The sequence below is a fragment of the Eucyclogobius newberryi genome, unplaced genomic scaffold, assembly GCF_026437365.1.
Source record: "Eucyclogobius newberryi isolate DKJ021-1_F unplaced genomic scaffold, fEucNew1.0.hap1 SCAF_15, whole genome shotgun sequence".
Lineage (NCBI taxonomy): Eukaryota > Metazoa > Chordata > Actinopteri > Gobiiformes > Gobiidae > Eucyclogobius > Eucyclogobius newberryi.
In genome coordinates, this window is record NW_027315779.1 from 17020063 (window position 1) to 17041497 (window position 21435).

The 21435-nt window shown below is 41.2% G+C and overlaps 1 protein-coding gene across 1 annotated transcript in view; it reads right to left on the reverse strand.

Annotated features, from left to right (window-relative positions):
* Positions 1-7436: 7436 nt before the first annotated feature.
* LOC140360466 (gap junction delta-2 protein-like) overlaps positions 7437-21435 on the reverse strand; it is a 32419-nt gene continuing 18420 nt past the window's right edge. The window contains exons 4-8 of the mRNA XM_072445669.1: positions 10857-10921; positions 8871-9057; positions 8626-8797; positions 8422-8524; positions 7437-8337 (exon numbers count right to left, since the gene is read on the reverse strand). Of these exons, the coding sequence (XP_072301770.1) occupies positions 8193-8337; positions 8422-8524; positions 8626-8797; positions 8871-9057; positions 10857-10921 (672 nt within the window). The 3' untranslated portion in view covers positions 7437-8192. The remainder of the gene's footprint in view (positions 8338-8421; positions 8525-8625; positions 8798-8870; positions 9058-10856; positions 10922-21435) is intronic.

The following is a 21435-nucleotide window of genomic DNA, read 5'->3' on the forward strand; positions in this document are numbered from 1 at the left end:
AATGTGATGAATGGCACAAAATGCAATTTGATATAAGTTCACCTCAGGATTAAGGACTCAGTATATGGACTATTATGCTTATTCACCATGTCCCCACAGTCCCAAGGAATACTAGTTGGCTACATGCAAGCCTTTTTTATCTCCCAAAAACAACATGAAACAGTGATTCATAGTACAATCTAAACTATGATAAAATAAAGGCATACATAATGCAAAAAAAGGAGTTTACTAAATAACAATAACATTTGACTACGTTTTACACAGAATGGACCGTAGCCTCTTTCCGGAAGAGAGTGACTCAAATAGTCCATATCCAGGGTGAGAAGTGTCGGCTGACCTGTTCGTCCCAGAGCCCTGGAGATGTACAGGTCCTGCAGAGAGGGAAGTATGCTGCCGATCACCTTCTCAGCAGAGGGCACAATGCGCTGTAGTCTATGTCTGCACAATCATGTCAATATGCCAATATGTTTAAATTAATTATGGTGTAATGATTATGTGCACAATCTGGTCTTTAGAACATCCTCCAGAAATGCCAGATGAGCTGAAGGTCTCTGGTTCATTAAGATGACATGTGAAAGTTCCTCTTCAGTTTCAAATTAACCACTGCAGCAAATTATGTTTTTTGAGAACAGTCACTATTGTGCCAACAATACATATCAATATATACCCAGTGTTGGAAAAGAAACTTTGAAAATGTACTTAGTTATAGAATATTAAATACCTGCAATAAAAAGCCACATATTCTCAGTGTTAGGAAGTAACCGAAAATACATATCAAATATACTTATCTTATGAATAAATGCATACGACACACTAAAACAACATGTTTTTGTGTTTCTTGGCTCTCTCCTCCAATCACCTTCACATTCTGTCATTTATCCTCGCAGTGTAGACTCTACTGGAACAGTCCTGCAACAGTCCTGGAACAGTCCTGGAACAGTCCTGCAACAGTCCTGCTCTGCTCAGTCCTGCAACAGTCCTGCAACAGTCCTGGAAGAGTCCTGGAAGAGTCCTGGAAGAGTCCTGCAACAGTCCTGGAAGAGTCCTGGAAGAGTCCTGGAAAAGTCCTGCAACAGTCCTGCAACAGTACTGGAACAGTACTGGAACGGAACAGTCCTGGAACAGTCCTGGAACAGTCCTGGAACAGTCCTGGAACAGTCCTGCTCTGCTCAGTCCTGCTCTACTTCACATAAAACTAGCAGGTTTGTCTGTGTGACTGCTTCTAGACAGAACATGTCATCATAGTTCCACAGTTGCATGTTAAAGCCCATTGTAGGCTTGCTTCCAATAATAATGGCTGTGGCTCATGTGATAGTTAAAGGATAATGTGGAGTTACATTTGGAGTCATAAATGGCCCACATTTCTCTTCTCAGCTATTTTGGCACAGTTCCAGAGATAAAGTGTAGGAGAAATGCTCTATTATATAAAACATAATCAACAGAAATTTCGTCCATTAAAGGGAAGACACCGGTCTGTTCATAATTTTTATGGACAGAATTTCTAGGCGCAGTCAGGGGTCGGAGGGTGTCCGGTTTGGGGACCACAGGATCTCATCTCTGCTGTTTGCAGACGATGTTGTCCTGATGGCTCCATCAAACCCGGACCTGCAACATGCACTGGGACGGTTTGCAGCCGAGTGTGAAGCGGCTGGGATGAGAATCAGCACCTCCAAATCCGAGGCCATGGTTCTCGACCGGAAAAAGGTGGCTTGCCCTCTCCAGGTGGGTGGGGTGTCCTTGCCCCAAGTGGAGGAGTTCAAGTATCTCGGGGTCTTGTTCACGAGTGAGGGAAGGATGGAGCGTGAGATAGACAGGCGGATCGGTGCCGCGGCTGCAGTGATGCAGTCGCTGCATCGGACTGTTGTGGTGAAGAGGGAGCTGAGCCGAAAGGCAAAGCTCTCTATTTACCGGTCGGTCTACGTTCCTACCCTCACCTATGGTCATGAGCTTTGGGTAGTGACCGAAAGAACAAGATCGCGGATACAAGCGGTCGAAATGAGTTTCCTCCGCCGTGTGGCTGGGCGCTCCCTTAGAGATAAGGTGAGGAACTCGGCCACACGGGGGGAGCTCGGAGTAGAGCCGCTGCTCCTCCACGTCGAGAGGAGCCAGCTGAGGTGGCTCGGGCATCTGTTTCGGATGCCTCCTGGGCGCCTCCCTCGGGAGGTGTTTCAGGCATGTCCCACCGGGAAGAGGCCCCGGGGAAGACCCAGGACACGCTGGAGAGACTATGTCTCTCGGCTGGCCTGGGAACGCCTCGGGATCCCCCCGGAGGAGTTAGAGGAAGTGTCTGGGGAGAAGGAAGTCTGGGAGTCCCTGCTCAGACTGCTGCCCCCGCGACCCGGCCCCGGATAAAGCGGCAGAAGATGGATGGATGGAAAGGGAAGACAACATACAAAACAAACCTTGCTCTTGCCTGCAGCACTCAATTTCTTCCACTAGGGGGCACATGCGAGCCAAAAATATTGGAAGAAAACGATAGATTCTTTGGCCATACGTCACTTCCTGTGCCACTAGAACGTCCCCACCACCTTTTGCAGGTGACACAAATTGTTAAAATGTTATTTTATTGCTCCAAAATACAAAAAAATATTGTTACTAGAAACACAGCAGCCATGGGCGGAGAAGTTGGTATATACTGTTTTTCATGTTGTTGTTGCAAATAAGTCACATGAGTGAAACCTATGGATACCTTTGTCAATGTATAGATACTGTATTAGAATAATTAATTTCATCATTTTTTTTATTATATTGCTTCCTTTTCAATATTTCAACTTGATCTTGATATTTGAACTTGATGAATATTAGACAGATCACCCTGATACACACCCAGCCCTCGTGCCCACAATCCTACTAGATTTGAGTTGTTCTGAATTTAAAAGGTTGCCCACTCCTATGTACAATACATTAATGAAAAAGATTCAGTTGTAGTCATCTGGACTCTGTTTTTCTGGAAAAACAAGAAGTTTCGACACTTATCCGAGGGTCTTAAAATCAAGACAGGGAACTCAGATATTCATCCTACTCTGGATGGACCTGCCCCCCGGGCGGGACCTCCTGATAAAGGGGAGTATTTGGTTTCACTCGAAACTAATCCTCCTTTATCAGGAGGTCCCGCCCGGTGAGCAAGTCCTACTCCTATTGTGGGATTTATACTTAAATTGTCTAAACCTACATATCTCTATATCATATGTCCATATACTTGTTATTTTACTTATTGACGCATTGACATACGTCAATATTAGGGTTCCACTACCTCACAAATTCCACTTTAACTCCTGGCAAAAATGTACTTCAAACATTGATTTATAAGTTACAAATCCTGTCTTGGTCCGAGGTCCGAGTTCTGACCTCCAAGGACAACTGGAACGCAGCATACTGTACATACTCAATCACCATTAAAAGTTACACCACCACCACCACCACCACCACCACCACCACAACAACAACAACAACAACAACAACAACAACAACAACAACAACAACAACAACAACAACAACAACAACAACAACAACAACAACAACAACCTGAATAACATCACATTGTACAGTCATAAAGACCTCAAATTAATGTTCCAAGCGTTATTAAAGCTACGGTGGCTCCAAAAAAGCTAGATGTGAATGATCCACTGTGTGGCTCAACAGTCTGTGTCCCTATAGGGTCTATAATGTTCACCCTGGTATGAGCATTGACTGTAGAACAATGCAGGGTGAGCGTCAACATTGCTCTGCATCTTTTTCATAATGAATCCAGTGTATGTAAAAATAGACCTATATGAAAAATCAACAGCAAGAAAATCCTTAAATTTAATGTTTGTTTTTAGGTTTTATTCCAATTCTGGAATCTGTTGAGCTTTCTATTTATGTTGAAGGCTTTTGTGATGTTGCGGGGCAATGAGACCTGATGACTGAAGTCCTCAAAGAAGGGGCTGGCACATGCACCCTGGCACACCGCGATACCCTCCTCCTCGGTTATTCATACCCATGACTCACAGGCCTACTCACAGTCAGTCACATTAAGATTCCACTGATCCTTGAGGCTGTATTCATTGAACATGACACCTGCAATCCTCCACAACTGCCAGCCAGTGTGTTTTACAAAGTGCACTCATCCGTGTAGGCATCAAGCAATTTCATCAACAGAGCAAATATCATAAGCCATCTTGTCTCCTGAGATGCAGCAGCGGATTTATCTAAACTGAGCCTCTGCTTTTGACCTCACATTTGATGGTCTTTGAGTCCAGTTGTCCTCCCCCTTGACTAGCTCATCCAAATTTACTCTAAACCATTGATTCCAGTGTAACAGTACATGCTGATCATTGTCTGTTCCAAAGCACATTCAATAAGTCCTATGTCAGGGTCAGCCTGTCCTATTTTTCTCTCCATCCTCTCACCTAGTGCAGTGACAGCCATCGTGGATACGCTTTGTGACCTTGAGCTCACATGCGCTATTAAAAGTCCATACACTTTTCAGCAATGATTCCTCTTTTTATTCTTTGAAGGGATTTAAAGACCAAAGAAAATTAAGTCTTACTTAGGTTAAATCTCTTTGTCTGGATACACCCTGTCTTTTGGTTTTAGACCTCACTTGAACAAAGAGTTTTTTTCCCTATAACAATATATTCATTTCTTATAGTCTTTATCTAACATTACATTTGCATGTGTATGTTTTCACAGGTTTTTTATAGTGATGAGTGAGTTGGGAGTCTATAACCTCCTCTTGTTCAAGCTTTTGGAAACAGTCTAACACTTTCTTCTTGTAACCACTGATCGGATCTCTTTTCAAACGGTCGTGTCCTCGAGGAGGCTGTGGACTTTGGCTTCATCATCAGCTGTGTTGAGGATCACAGTGCAGCGTCCCTTGTCTGCTGGAAGAATGTTAATGCTGTGATCTTTTTGTAGTACTGAGAGTGCCTTCTTCTCTTCCGGTGTGATGTTTGAAGGAGGCAGCTTGGCTGTGACACGTAACCACAGGTCTGCAGCCTCCATTTCTGTCATTTTGTTGTTCCTAATGGCTGTTACTGTGCCTGTGATGTAGTCTTCTGTGGGGATGTGTTTAAAAGTAATCGAAAAGTTGAGCCCTATGGAGAGCACATGTTTTTCTGCCTGAGACAAGACATGGTCTTATAGTCTTGATCCAATTGTTTTTGCTGGTCTGACTTAGGTCTGTCCCTGTCCTTCTGTCATGCTGGTCCTTGTCTGGGTTCTTTTTACTCAAGAGGATGTTACATTTCTTCCTTGCTCTTTCTGTGCTTTGTTTCCTGTGCTGTCTGTGTAAAATACCTCACTCTCTTGAAAATTTCTTCAGGGAGGATGCTTGGATGATTTCTCTTTGCCATGTTGGAACTAATCAAACAGGGAAAGTGAGATGACTGACAGTGGAACACAATGGAGCAGCAAGATGACACGGGAACTAGGGATGTATTGTTAATGTAGCGTGTTGTACCTTTGTAGCCATAGACGTACCAAGGATGTTTGGGCCGGGCTCTATGAGCAGCAAGAATATAGATAAGCCAAAGGTTAGTAATTAATGTAGCTCATAATTTAAATTATGCTTATGGCCTATTTTTCTAAAACGTCCTGAAAAAAGCACCCGCAATTCAAACTGAAGCTGTTCCTGAACTCTTTAGATATAGCTGGTTTCTGGATGGATGGTCTGATTGACACTCGTTTGAGCATCTGTTGGGGTTTGACAATTCTCTTTTAAAAGCTGAAGGTAAAGTCACAAAAAAAAAATGGTTTTAGGAACTTGTAATAAAGCAAAGAAATGTCCAGGTGGAATCCATATTAAATATATTAATATAAAATTATCTGAAATCTTTGTGGGTATTTGTGAGTTTGGGGGACAAACTGCTTCCCAGAATTATTTATTTGACTGGAAATAAGTGGGTAACAACTTTATTTTTAAGTACAACATATCAAGCAGCTTGAAAGTTTCCTTTAATGAGATGTGGACAAAATTTGATAAATATAGTAAAATTACAACATCTCACGGGTAGTATGTTGGCAGCAACTTGCAAGAACCAGAAGTGTGCAATGTTAGAGGGAATGCCCTTTTTATTTATTTAGCAGATACCTGGTGCGCTACAGATTTTATCTTATGCTTTTTATATAACATAACTTATACGGTTATTGTTCAATTTCTTAGGGGAACAAGAACAGTCAAAGTCATGCATTACTTCATTATAATATTTATCAAGTTGCATATTACATGCATGTCTTTAGCAGGATAACCTGGGGGAAACTCTAATAGCATATATAGAGGCAATATTGGATTTGACCAGACTGTCTGCAGAAGAGCACATGCACACAATTCAAAGCAATTTTTTAAAGGATTTTGTGCCTGTAGGTTTTATTAGACAGGACAGCTTAGCATGACATGGGGATGAGAGAGAGGGAGGACTGCTGAGGTCGAAATTCAAATGCACAACACTGCGGCCAGTTGCACATGGACCGTGGCATGTGTGCTGCCGCCCTAACTACTCAACCTCCGGTCAGAAGCAGTAGCATGTCCATTGTATGTCAGGCTCTAATGTAATCAAGTTTTGTTTAAAATGCATTAACTGAAGAACAACAATGGCAGAAAAGAAAGCACAACAAGGAATTAGCCCATGGCAAATTAATACTGTTCAGATTCCATCCAGGGATAAATTATTGTGTTCATTTTGTCACAATGCTCTTGTCAAGGTGAATATAAAATATACATTTCTGTATACTAGCCCTCTTGTGTTATTTGAATTAAATTTCTGCCTTTACTCATATTTCATTTCCCTTATTCAAATTGCAACTTGTTCATCTTGCCAAAATAAAACAAATATGTTCATTTTACCAGGTTGACTACATTAATTTGCTACTATACACTGTAGAAAAATATTCAGTTGTAAAATAAAAAAATAAAAAGCTCTCCAGAGGAACGTGTGCTCTGAGCTTTAACTTAGAGAGCAAACTGATTTCAGTGCATGTGGGATTCTGTGTGTTGAAATAAATATTAGTGTTGAAATAATAAACACATTTTGGCAATTAAAAGCAATGTTAATAATTAAATATTCACGGCATTATAGCTGAGCACTTCCTCTGACCTCTTACTTCAGATCAAACGGAATAACTTTATTTACCACATTTTTACATATTTTTTGTAATTCTTTACTTCATCCTGTTAGGTGAAAAGACTAACAAGAATATGGCATAAATAGCTTCTGAAATCAGTTTCCTCTTGTTTTCTGTTCAAGCAAATCACTTAACCTTGTTGGTTCCTATCCTATCCTAATGTCTCACACCAACTTTCTTAATGTTGATGCTGGAAAAGACCACTTAATTTATGATCTTAACATCTGAACACATCGCACTTGTCTCCTCTCTCCAGAACAGTGTATTTACACTGTTCTGGAGAGAGGAGACAAGTGCGATTAATTTAATCACTTGGACTTGCAGAATCAGGCTTTTCAGTTTAATTTTATTAATAAAATCAGCAGCATGTTTGAAACTTTAGAGACAGAATTTCCTTTCAAATCTATGTTCTCATACTTTTCCTGCTTATTTGCCAACCAGAGTGCTTCATGTTGTAACACATAACAGCTGTTTTACAAGATACACCTGAAGCAACAGTGAGAACCACAATTTCTTCTGCAATGCACAGTTTACTGTTTCTCGTGTTCATGCATGCACTTGTTCCCTGCTATATAAATCATTCAGACTAGTTTTAAGATCATTTTCATAATTTCCCCGTGGCAGTATAGAGCTAATAATGAAAATCAAGTCAGCAATTGTGTAACACTTTGACACTTGAAATAACCCTGTAATGAAAGTAAAAGGAGTGCAAAGATATTTTAAAATTGTGACGAAATCAAAATCCAAATGTATAAACTAGCTGCAATCTGGTAAAAAAAATAATAAATAATCTGTTGATGATTAATATATTTCTTGTAGCATTATGTGCAGGTTTATACAGATCATTTGGTGATTAACTCTATCACTTCTATAAAGTGCTCCACTGTGACTGGTCCAGCTCTTCTGGACAGAGACAACAGAGAACTACAATGATTTACTGTACATAGTGTTTGGAAAACTAAACTAAACATACTGTTGGCTTTGGAAAGGAATGTATAATCCAGTTTGTTCAGTTCTTGTTAAGCCTGGTTTTGGTCTGGGCTTTGAAACAGTCTTGTCACATTTGGGGCGAGGTAAGAGTCTGTGCTTCAGTTGATGATCTGCCGCGGCTGGCCATAGCCCGTCATCCCAGCCTGAGACGCTCCTGTGTTCGAGCCCATCTGCAGACCAATAACATTTTTGCCCTGCTGCAGCTGCTCATCTGAGAATTCCCTCTTGTTTTCTTGTGCTTTTCTGCAAACCAACAAACAAAAGTTTCACATTTAGCCACAACGTTTCAACAAGGAAATGAATCTGATACAAGATGTCCAGGCCAACCTGTGAAACCAGTTGGGGTCTCCTTTGTAGTTTCCATCGTCCTTTGTGACAGCTAAGCAGCCCAAAGCCATCAGGGTTCTCTGAACAGCAGCCAAGTCCTTCCCTGAAGACAAGCAATAATCTGAGATGAACTCATCTGAAACTATAACCCGAAAAACCAAACCAAATAGATAAAACCTCAGCATTTTTCTTGTCTACTCTTACCTTCAAAAAGATCGACAGTCTGGAACATATCCATTTTGGTGATTCCAAATTTTTCTGCGGCTCCGAGGAACATAGAGATTTGTTCCATTTGTTTGAATGCCATAGAAGAATTTTTTATGTTCTTTATGGGTTTGTTTGGACCATAGAGACTGTTTATGAGTTCACACAGCACCTAAAGAAAGAGAGAGACTTCTCCAGAAACTGAAAGTCTACCAAAGAGTTGCATTCATCAGTCCAATACTCACACAACCATCCTTGAGCCAGTTCTGGAAGCCTGTTTTCCCCGCATCAGGTCGACCCACACCACTTCCACACTGAGCCATGATCCACTCCACCAGCCGCTCCTCCAGCTCCTGGTCATACTTTTTGTCAATCTTCTGCTGCACCTCGCGGCTCAAACCATATGCTGGACCTTTGTTTGACATACTGCTCCTGCACAGAGGGAATGTTTAGAGGGGCTAGCCAAATACAACGTGTGCCCAACAATACATTGTTGTGGTCTGTGTGAACATATTTGGTTGATTGTTTATCCCTAGAATTGACCTTTAGGAATTACCATGGAAATGATCAAATGTTTTAGTTGTTGTTAGGAGAACAGCCCTTTTGAGTAAAGTCATTATGGAAGGTGTGTGATTTATTAATGTTGTATGTTCTTCCTGTAGGCCTGAATGCTGGCCCACTCCCTGCATCCTGTTTGCTCATTCAGTTGTCACTTCCTTCCTCCAAAAATGACAATGGTAGCAAAGTGTGCACACAGTGCTGTAAACATCTCTCCGGGAACTTACCGTAATCTGTATGGAGAGTACAATTGCTGTGGTTATGTCTAAGTGCAAAACATTTCTTAGAATGCATTGAAGCCTGGACAGAACTATGAGAAAAGGCTGCACTGAGATTCTTGTCCACTAACCGTCTCCTCTCTCTTGTTCGAACTCGCTCGCTCATATAAAACAATGCCCTCCCTATGTTTTTCATAGGGAGGAGGCTTAAAACATGTTGCCTGATGCATGTCCTCTGAAGAATATGTGCAGTACACTTCTGTCAAAAAATAGCAATGTTCTGAGGCAAGAGACACACCTTTAGTTTGTCACTTGTGGAAAACAAGCCTGTCAGTCTTACGTAATGTGGTTATACATTGACAGATCCTCATTGTGACCAATCAACCAACAGCACCAGAAGTGCTGCAGTGTGGTGCTTTAGTGTAAGAGGAGCGGTGGCCCATCTAAAACAGTATGTGTATGTTAATAACAAAACACACTAAATGTTTCCCAATGGAACAGAATCCACTGTTTTGTTCATACATCCGTCAAAAACATGCAGCAAACAACTTTGATCAATGAAGGTTAACTTAACCTAATCACCCAAGAAGCAAGAACCCATTTTAGGCCTAATCCACCACCATACTTTATGTGAGCATCTTGTGCATTTAGAGCATGTTAGTTATGGTAAATACACTTTGGCTGAGATTATTGATATCAAACTTAAACAAACATTCATACTCTTATATAATGCAATAAGACAACAACAAAACAACAAGTCTGTAGACTCCTTGTGTATTAAAAGTTGGAGACATTTCTTGAACTTGTCTTGCAGCTAAACAACACTTGGTTTAAGTACTGGTAATTGTCATTCAAACTCTATTGACTCTGTCTTATTTATTTGAGTGACATTAAACATAGCACGCAGTTTCCTATGTAAACACTTTTCACTTTATGTTATCTTACTTCACAGGGTTCATTGTTTCTCTTCTATTCAGTATAGATGGGCGTCATTCACTTGCTTCCTCTGCCAAATATTTACCAGCTATTACACGATGTTCAACCAACAATGCCTCGAAAGTACATTGTGCACACAACCTTGAGCTTATTAGACCTTCACTACAAATGCACTTATATTCACATAAAGTACAGTGTGAACATATGTTACCCCATTTTACTGATAATGAAAACCAGCGGTACCAAGCAGGGAGTTTTTGAGAGATTTGTATAAGAGCTAACGTTTTCCTGGCCTAATTTTGAGCACCGGGGTAGACAAGAGGCAAGGTTTCGAAAGGAGGGTAGCAGTTAATTCAACAGAAATTTCAGTCTGACAGGAAATGGCAACGCATTAACCCAGACTCAAGGAGAAGTGAGGGTGTGGTTTAGGAAACACTATAAAGCTTTTTCTCATGAGAAGTAAACATATAGCAAAGGTCTCTTTTGTAGGAGTGAAGAGTTAAAGCTGTAGAGACTTACTTAGTGTTGAAGTTGTTTCCAGGTGAGTGCAAGAGTTGCCCAGTGTGCAATGCAGCCAACAGCAACTAGTAGTAGTCAAACATATGACTTCACTAGTTTGTAGAGAGAGACAGACACGCCTTCATGTCCTCTTATTTCACTCACAAGTCACGCCCATGTTTGCTGGTTTTTCCTTTTTTCCCCCTCTCCCAACCTTATTTAGGAGAAGGAGGGATAGGAAAAAGTGATCACATGACAAGAGTTTGGTGTGGTCAATGAAAAGAATTCTCTAGATTTCTCCCTTCACCGCTAAAGAAAATGAACCAGGAAGAAGCAAGCAAAGGCTGTGTAGTTTTATTCTTTGTTCAAACTGGTTCAGAGGAATAGGTTTTGAAACATCCTGCTTATTTTCTAGTTGAAAAAGAAAAGAAAAGTAAAAAAAAGATTCTCCTCCTCCAGAGCAAGTATGGACATGAAACTGTGACATCAGAACTGACAGGAAAAATGGTGTGAGGTCACTTTTATTTTTTAGCTGTTTTACCAAAATCCTCAAATATCACCTGTATACCAGAAGCTGAAACCTATGAATATACATACAATGTGGCAAAAATGATTAGCACATTGTGAAATATTTATTCTAACTGTTTCTGGTCCATAACATTAACAGCATACATGCTTATAGTATGTTACATAGTAGGGGTTTTGTGTATGGTCTTAGTTTTGTTCACAATCTAGGACCATACTGCTTCTTTCTAAAGTGACATATTTTATAGTAAACACATTCCTTACATACCATTGACTGTATTGTAATTCAGAAGAGGAAATAAAGCTGTGCACCTCCTCTTTGTGGCTCTCTAGCATTTAAAACCCCTGGAAAAACAGGAAACTACCCTCAGGCAAATAAGAAGAATCGGGAGTTGTGTGGGCTTAAATACAATACATGCCTACACAATGTTTTTTTCTTTTAGCTGTACTCTTTGGTTATGAGTATAAAATGTTCAGTAATGTAATATATTAATAGGCAGTACAAGAATTACAAAATTAGTCCAAAAGACAACAATACGGTACATGTGTAGTGACTATATATCAACATAGAGAAGCTTTATATGTCTCAAAGATGTTAGTTCTAGGTTCAAAACTGTTTCTCCTGTGGTGTAAGTGATATCATCAAAATCAAATCCATAGTGCCTGCTATATTTTACAGAGTTGCTGAAATGGGTAATGAGTAAGTTGAGTTTATTCATGTGATTTCAATATTGTGATGGATAATGCTGTAATTATTGTGTTAGTATATTTCTGCATGTAATGTTCTACACAGTGAACTCTAAACTTTTTACAAATGCGTAGCGTGGATCTTTTGAAACCACATACCCCTGCTACATGAACACGTTCAATATCTAATTGTTAGTATATTATTAATTATATTGAAACGTGTACATTTTAATTATTAAGGCTAGCCTGGAAGTTCCAAAAGAAACGTAATAATTGAAGACAAGATGGGCTATTTTCTTTTTCTCCATAACAGCATACATACCAGCTGCAAACCAATGAGAGCGCATCAATGCCTCTCAGGGGCATTTGATTAACCCCAGGGGTCCGGCCATGTTCGATTGGCTGCTAACTGAAAATGGGCCTATAATGATAAATAATGACATTATCATTTGTAACTAACTGTCTACTGTACTGATTTAGAAAAAATACCAAACCTGATCGCGAGGGGGCACGTTCCCTAGTCCCCTGTCATGAGTGTTGCTTAGTGTGCGTCCATGAGTCAGGTGGGTGCTGTGCTCTATTATGGGGTTCAAGATAAGAATCTGAATGCTTGGAGTTTTTACTAATGTTGGACCTGCTTTTTACCTGTATTAGCCTCAAGCTAAGTACTAATGCTAAGCTAATCCAGGTCATTCTGTGTGCTTTAGTTATATTTCATTGATATTATTAAGGTGCTTAATATGCTTAAATCAGCCTTATACATATGTCTGTTGAAATGTGTTTCTTTGGGTGCTATTATGGTAGTTATGGTTATTATTTGTTAATAGATTATTAGTAGTAGAGGCTTTTAGGCCTACCATTTTTCATGCAGCTGCAGAGGGTTTGCTTTATGTCCTATTGGACCTATTATGATTGATTATACATTGTTATCAAAATACCACAGCTTATAATATATTATAGCACTGTTTATATTATTTGTAGTAGATGACTATATATGGGAATTGTTTCTAATATTATGTTTATCTGTTTTATTTACAGAACCTACACACACAATCAAGACACACGCACGCTCATCATCTTCAATAAAGAAAAGATCCATCCAGCCTCATTACATTCTGACTGATGCCCACTCCACAATCTCTACTGAACCAGCCAGTAGTAGTAAAGTACAAAATTGAGGTCGCTCAGAAGTCTCTCTAACAACACTATTTTGTGCTGCTGACAACCCGGACCTGGATATAGTATCTTTGGGAGAACCACAGTGTGGGAGCCATAATCTAAATGTCCACATTTTTCAACTAAATCTGGGGTAGGGTAGGTGCACATCCCCAAAACATAACATAAAGTGTCCCTTGTAGTGCATTGTGAGGTTAGCTGTTTGCAGACTTGAATAGTGTTGAAAGACTGACCTGCTTGATTCTTTTGTGGGATATACAGTGGGTATGGAAAGTATTCAGACCCCTTTACATTTGTCAGTCTTTATTTGATTGCAGCTATTTACTAATATCAATTAATTTATTTTCTCATTAATATACACTCAGCATCCCATCTTGACAAAAAAAGCCCGAAATTTAGACATTTTTGCAAATTTAATAAATAAGAAAAACTGAAATATCACATGGTCATAAGTAGGGATGCATATCTAAATGCACGTTCAGGTTGAGGTCCTGATTTGAATCCAGAGGTTTAGGTTCAGGTCCGGACCTAATGAGTCTCAATTATGTTGAAGACACTTGAACAAGGACGACTATCAAACACAAGGCTTAACTGTAGATTGAAATAAATTCAACTTGTCTGGTTTATTCATTATTTTTAACAGAAGTTACAACTTACAAATCACAAGCTACTAGCTAGTAGCTAAACTATAGCTTAACAGTTAACACGTATTAACATACAGATAACATGTTTTACTTGAGGAACAACTTCCGAACAAGAGCATGTTGAGTATTGGTATTGGGGCGGCTGTTTCAGCTGATACTATGTTTGTCAAGTGTATTACTGGTTTGACTGGGCTGGCCCCCACACCTGAAGGGGGTCCAGCCACACTTGAAGTTTAATGCCTTTAGATACATTTCCACTCCTTAATTTTGCAGATCCATTGGCATCAAAGTCAGGTAAAAACCTTCAAAAACTAGCATAACAGTCAACTAGAACCACTATAAATCAATCAATTTAGCAGTATCAAAAATATAATCTGAAAATATTTTACACAACACATCATATTAGCAGCAATAAACACCAGCCCATATTTAACAACTGTAGAATACAAAATACTATTACAAAATATAAGCTCCAATTAAAGGCGGTATGGACGATTTTTCGGCGATTTGAGAACGCAGGCGGAAGTGCGCATGCGCACTCCCCCGTGCGGACTGATACAACACACACGTGCGTTTGTTTATTAGCGCAACGGAGCGCATCGCATCTCTCGTCTCCCGTAGATTTCTGTCCACTTCTGCGTCAGCTCGAACTGTCTTTCTCCGTCTTCATTTTGCCCCATACACTGAGGGAACTATATTATGATAGATCCATGCGCTTAGGCACGCGGAAACGTGGGGACGAGCCTGACGCGGCTGCAGGTGAGAGATAGGTGCGTTTTATGATTGATACGTGGCAGGACAAATGATTTATCCACGCCACGAGGAAATATGATAAAAAAATTGCTGAAAAAAATTGTCCATTCCACTTTTAATGAATCCAGCAATTAAACAATATTACTTTGACTTAGTATTTACTTAGATGTATAAATGTGTATATTGCACATTAACCCACTGAAATAAATGCTAACTACATCACACCACAACATAATACAGTTATTTTATTCATATTGTACCGACCCTAATGTTAAGCGTTATCTGGTTAAATGTTCCTTTCACACTGTTGTTAATGCATTATTATTGTGTCAATACATGACACAAACTAACTCAAGGAGTGGCACAAGCGGCGACGCACGCGGTGGCTTAAAACGGGTCAAATAAAGCCAGCGATCTTACCAACTGCCGCTTCAATGTTCGGTCTCTTGCGTCTTTAAACTCATTTCGCCGGCTTCAACCTAGCCAGGTCTAGGTCTTAATAAATTTGCAACAGCACCAAGTAGTAGTCAAACATTTGACTTCACTAGTTTGTACAGCGAGCAACTGGAATTAGCCATCGTGGAAAGGACATATTGTATAAAGTCTGAGACAGTAAAACTTCTTTACAAACTTATTGTGCAGAGATTGGCTGTGTTTAGAAACGTTGGGGCAATTGGCCCAATGGTTTAGCTCCTTGGCGCAAGATAGGAAGCTCCTGAGGTTCCTATTCTAAAGGAGCACATCAGGTCAGATCAAACGCAGGTGTGCTGCCCCTCCCAAATCTGTGTCTGCTCTCACACACCTGCCCCTCCCCCACCTGTGTCTGCTCTCACACACCTGCCCCTCCCCCACCTGTGTCTGCTCTCACACACCTGCCCCTCCCCCACCTGTGTCTGCTCTCACACACCTGCCCCTCCCCCACCTGTGTCTGCTCTCACACACCTGCCCCTCCCCCACCTGTGTCTGCTCTCACACACCTGCCCCTCCCCCACCTCTGTCTGCTCTCACACACCTGCCCCTCCCCCACCTCTGTCTGCTCTCACACACCTGCCCCTCCCACACCTGTGTTTACTCTCACACACCTGCCCTCTCACACACCTGCCCCTCCCCCACCTGTGTCTGCTCTCACACACCTGCCCCTCCCCCACCTGTGTCTGCTCTCACACACCTGCCCCTCCCCCACCTGTGTCTGCTCTCACACACCTGCCCCTCCCCCACCTCTGTCTGCTCTCACACACCTGCCCCTCCCACACCTGTGTTTACTCTCACACACCTGCCCCTCCCACATCTGTGTCTGCTCTCACACACCTGTCTCTCCCCCCTGCTGCACCTGACAGAAGCCACTTCTGTCATAAATCTTAAAAATGTACAGTCATCAGAATGAACAGAGACTCAACTGTGCAACACAAAGTAGTGTTTTGAGATTAATTAAAGTATTAGTACCCGGTGTATCAACTGCCAACAACCAACTGATCCAGGGGCAGCTTCTCTACCACCACCAGGCAATAGAAGCTACTGGCACTGTTCACAGGGAGAAGACATGACTTCAGAGAGGCCACACATGGTATCGATGGCTCCTTCATTTTCATAAAAGAAAAATTCAAAGGAAATATGAACATTGGCCACTCACGGTGATGTAGAAACGTGAATACAATAATGTTCCTCTAGTTTTCAAAAGTGGAATTCATTTAAAGTTGTTATTGTACTTAACATTTTTACACTTTAAACTTTTAGACTTTTGACAACTACGAGTTTTGTTTATTAGAGCTTTAAAATGTCCTCCAACTGGACGTTTACCCCAAACAAGAAATAAGATTTATATACAGAAACGTCCTGTATATCATTGTTATTGCGCTTACTCTTGAATGTCAAAACATATGTCTTTGTGTAAAACCAGCTCTTTCGGATAGCTTAATCCTTTTTAGCCTTCATCGTTGTATTATTTATTGTATGAAGCATGTGATCGGCCTCTTGATTATGGATACATATTTCTCTAATGGTCTCTATGGCCAAATGCCAGGTTGAGAAACATCCAGATGCAAATGTAAAACAAAGCTTCTTCCAGAATCAAATTGTATGGACTAGCATGTATATGCACTCACAGGATTTTGTCAAGTCTCCTCTTGACTATTGAGGCCGATAGTTGACAATAGTCCTGTAGCCTTTCATATACGCACACATTTGATTCATGCTTTGCTGGTGGCCTGTTCGAGGTGCGATGATGAGATTCATGGATGAATAAGAAGTCTGAATTAAGTCGGCAGGTGTTCACGCTGTGTAAGATTGCTCAAAGTTGAGGTCAAAAATTTAATTTCACAGGTTTCTCAACACTTCTACAGTTTTATCCTCATTGATATTGCATGTGTAACATATTCCTCCTGATATTTAATGCATGGCATAGAATAGATGATATAGCCTACATTAAAAAGGAGTTTTGTGGTGCTCGAGGGAAAGGTATAGCTGTCCGTTAAGGGTTTCTAAATATAAACTTGACTTTATCTTTTCAACAATGTCAAATTAACGAGAAAAGCTTTAAATTATTAGTCCCAGAAATATTTAACGATAAGTCAAGTAAAAATATCACGTTGAAAAATTTACTTTTAGAGTAAAAAAGTTAAAGCATTTCACACATTTTGAGAGTCAAATGTAGCGATCTTTATAAGAATTGTGCTGATTTTTGCTGAATTGATAACTTAATTTATCTAGTCATTTTGTTGGCCCAATTTATATATGTTTGTTAAAACCTGAAAACCTAAAAACACTCCAAATCTGGAGGCAGGATATCACAATGGCCATTTCAGTAGACCTACAGAAAAGTCCTTTACTTTCCAGTCAGTTCAGAAATGTAGTGCAGTAAAAAATACAGATTTGTGTAGTGAGAAGTAAAAGTTAAACATAGCCAATGTAAAGAAAAATAATTTAAAAAAAGCATGATTAGTACTTTTACAAATGCCAAGACCTGGATAATAAGGTAGTAAGAGTGGTAAGTATGTTGTTTTAATATTCCAATTTGATTCGGCATAAAAAAATTTTGTTTGTTTGCTGTAGTGCATGCCAGCTTCCTCTAGGGGGCACTGTGCTTCACCACCAGTACATTGAGTAGCATCCTGTGTGCTGGAACCTCTAAACTATCACCCCTCAATGTCTATATAAATCTTTTGCTCTCCATCTTCCCTCCGTGTAATAGAGCCGTGTGGGATGAGCAGCAGCTGTGTAAAAGATAGGTGCTCAACAATGTTTTTAAAGAATGGTGAACTCTTAGATTGCTGTTTGACAGATTTTCTGATGACATTTGTCTGTTGTGGCATCTCACTTCAGCTCCACAATCTCTTTCAATTATAAAATAAAACTAGACCGCACTTTTCTTATGACCTCTCTGTATTGATCTATAGGCAACAGAGGTGTATACAAGAGGGGGATGGTGACCACTGTGGTCTTACCATATGGGCTACAGGGGAGAAATCTCTCTGCAATAGGTACATTGCATGCATGGCCGTATATGGTGCATGTCTTTGTGGGTGATGCTCAGGTCATTAATGCAGTGACTTGAACGTAGCATTATTATAGACACAAAATGTGATGGGTACAATGCAGTGCTCTACTTCTGCAATGACCTTGCTCCTTGGCACGGAAACAGATGGAGACGGGAGATCTAAAACATTTTTAACAAGAATTACTGTCCTTGCGATGAGGTCAAATGATGTTGAGGGTTCATTCTTCTGTGAACACTGTGTTCAGTAGAAGTACATTAATCTGCTGTTCAAATCTGAGGCTGTACCAAATCAAAGCAAAACCGTTTTGTTTCAAGTTTTTGCAAAGGCATCAGGAATTCCTAAACCTGGCGTGGGCTTTTTCCATTTGCGGCTCAGAGCTGTGAAAAATAGCGTCAGCACCAAATGACCCATCGCTTCCCACATCATCAACCTTTGGTAATCACCTCAGCGTAATGACAGAGGGGACCATGTGATGCAGACGGAGCGCTCAGGAATGGCCCGCAGTGTCCTTGCCTGGCTGAATTTATTGCAGCACTGGCTTATTTGGGCTTGAAGCAGAGGATTAAGGCTTCTTTGTAGGGATCTGTGGGGTATATGTCGGAGGAAAGCTTGTCCAGTTGGGATCATGCTCATATTTCTTACTCCATACTGTGTTGACAATCAAGAGGATGAGCTGTTTGATTTGCTGCAAACTAGGACAACATTTAACAAAAAAAAGTAAAGCAATATTTCCAGATGGGAAGGAAGGTAAAATCAAATTAAATGGAACATTAAATTAGTAAATCAAATTACTTCATTACATACCCACTATTGTGAACAGTTCTGTGCATGAGCATTTGAGCTAACAAATCTTTTTAATCTGTACAAAAGAGTAATGTTTATTCACGTAAACTGTAAATATTGTTAGTATTAGCATGTTGTAGCAATTAGAACAAGATTAGAGAGAAGTGAATAGGTTAACATATATTTTTGACACATTTGTTCAAATTGAGTAAATAAATATATTTCTCTTGTGCCTTTGTGTGAAGCAGCTGACTAAATTATAGGCACAAAGAAAAGTAGGCCATGTGCTCCATAACTGTGCGACCTCTGGGGCATCATGTGGAGCGAGTTAGCAGTCAAAGCTAAGGAATAAAGAACATTTAAAATGCTTCTATAAGATGGTGCACGTTTTATTTGTTCCGTGAGCTGAGGAATAACCCGTATATGGTGACAGAAATATGAAACAATGAGGTCAAATTTAGTGTAAGCACAACTGGATTTGTCTTGGTCCAGATGTTTATTGAGCTGCTTTGACAGAGAATAAACCTCTATGACAGGTTGTGCTGATCAGGAATCCATCACTGCACTCACTCTATTTAATTCAGACAAGAGAAGGCCAGGTGCATGGTGGGAAATCAAGTGCGGGTCCGTGTGGGCGAGGACACACAAGGTCGAGGGAGTCAGGAGCAGGATGGACCAGATGGAGACGTACAGAGAGGGGAACAACATGAAGCAGGGCCAAGCCGGGATAGCACAGAGCAGCCACAGTCACCTGCAATGAGCCGAATACAGGCTGACAAGAATTGATGGTGCAAGATGTCAGGAAGCTGCAAGTGGGGCAGACTCCGGAGACTTATAAAGCCAACTCCAATTTAGTCTTTATGAATGAGGCTATAGGGAGATATTCAAGAAACACAGAAGAAGGATAATGAAATGATTCTTCTCCCCACTAGCGGCATAATATTATGAGTGCTGGAGTAGGTCACTGAGCAGATGAAAATTTGATGAAGAGCCAAGCGGTGAATGGCTGCAAGTAGCCAGTCAATCGCAATCAATCTGCTAATATTGACTGATTGCCTCAGGAAAAAAAAATATTTTATGTGTTTGTTTACGGGGCAGACAAGCAGTGTGAGCAAATAAGAAAACAACACACAAAACAGCACCTGTCCAGGACTACCAGACTACGCCCTACGGTCACAAGTATGCCCTACGGTCACAAGCATTCCCTACGGTCACAAGCATGCCCTATTGTCACAAGCATGCCCTACGGTCACAAGCATGCCCTATTGTCACAAGCATGCCCTATTGTCACAAGCATGCCCTACTGTCACAAGCATGCCCTACTGTCACAAGCATGCCCTACTGTCACAAGCATGCCCTACGGTCACAAGCATGCCCTATTGTCACAAGTATGCCCTACGGTCACAAGCATGCCCTATTGTCACAAGCATGCCCTATTGTCACAAGCATGCCCTACTGTCACAAGCATGCCCTACTGTCACAAGCATGCCCTACTGTCACAAGCATGCCCTACGGTCACAAGCATGCCCTATTGTCACAAGCATGCCCTATTGTCACAAGCATGCCCTATTGTCACAAGCATGCCCTACGGTCACAAGCATGCCCTATTGTCACAAGTATGCCCTATGGTCACAAGCATGCCCTATTGTCACAAGCATGCCCTATTGTCACAAGCATGCCCTACTGTCACAAGCATGCCCTACTGTCACAAGCATGCCCTACGGTCACAAGCATGCCCTATTGTCACAAGCATGCCCTACTGTCACAAACATGCCCTACTGTCACAAGCATGCCCTACGGTCACAAGCATGCCCTACGGTCACAAGCATGCCCTATTGTCACACGTATGCCCTACGGTCACAAGCATGCCCTATTGTTACAAGCATGCCCTATTGTCACAAGCATGCCCTACTGTCACAAGCATGCCCTACTGTCACAAGCATGCCCTACGGTCACAAGCATGCCCTATTGTCACAAGCATGCCCTACTGTCACAAACATGCCTTATGGTCACAAGCATGCCCTACTCTCACAAGCATGCCCTACTCTCACAAGCATGCCCTACGGTCACAAGCATGCTCTACTGTCACAAGCATGCCCTACGGTCACAAGCATGCTCTATTGTCACAAGCATGCCCTACGGTCACAAGCATGCTCTACTGTCACAAGCATGCCCTACGGTCACAAGCATGCCCTATTGTCACAAGCATGCCCTACTGTCACAAGCATGCCCTACGGTCACAAGCATGCCCTACTGTCACAAGCATGCCCTACTGTCACAAGCATGCCCTACGGTCACAAGCATGCTCTACTGTCACAAGCATGCCCTACGGTCACAAGCATGCTCTATTGTCACAAGCATGCCCTACGGTCACAAGCATGCTCTACTGTCACAAGCATGCCCTACGGTCACAAGCATGCCCTATTGTCACACGTATGCCCTACTGTCACAAGCATGCCCTACGGTCACAAGCATGCTCTATTGTCACAAGCATGCCCTACGGTCACAAGCATGCTCTACTGTCACAAGCATGCCCTA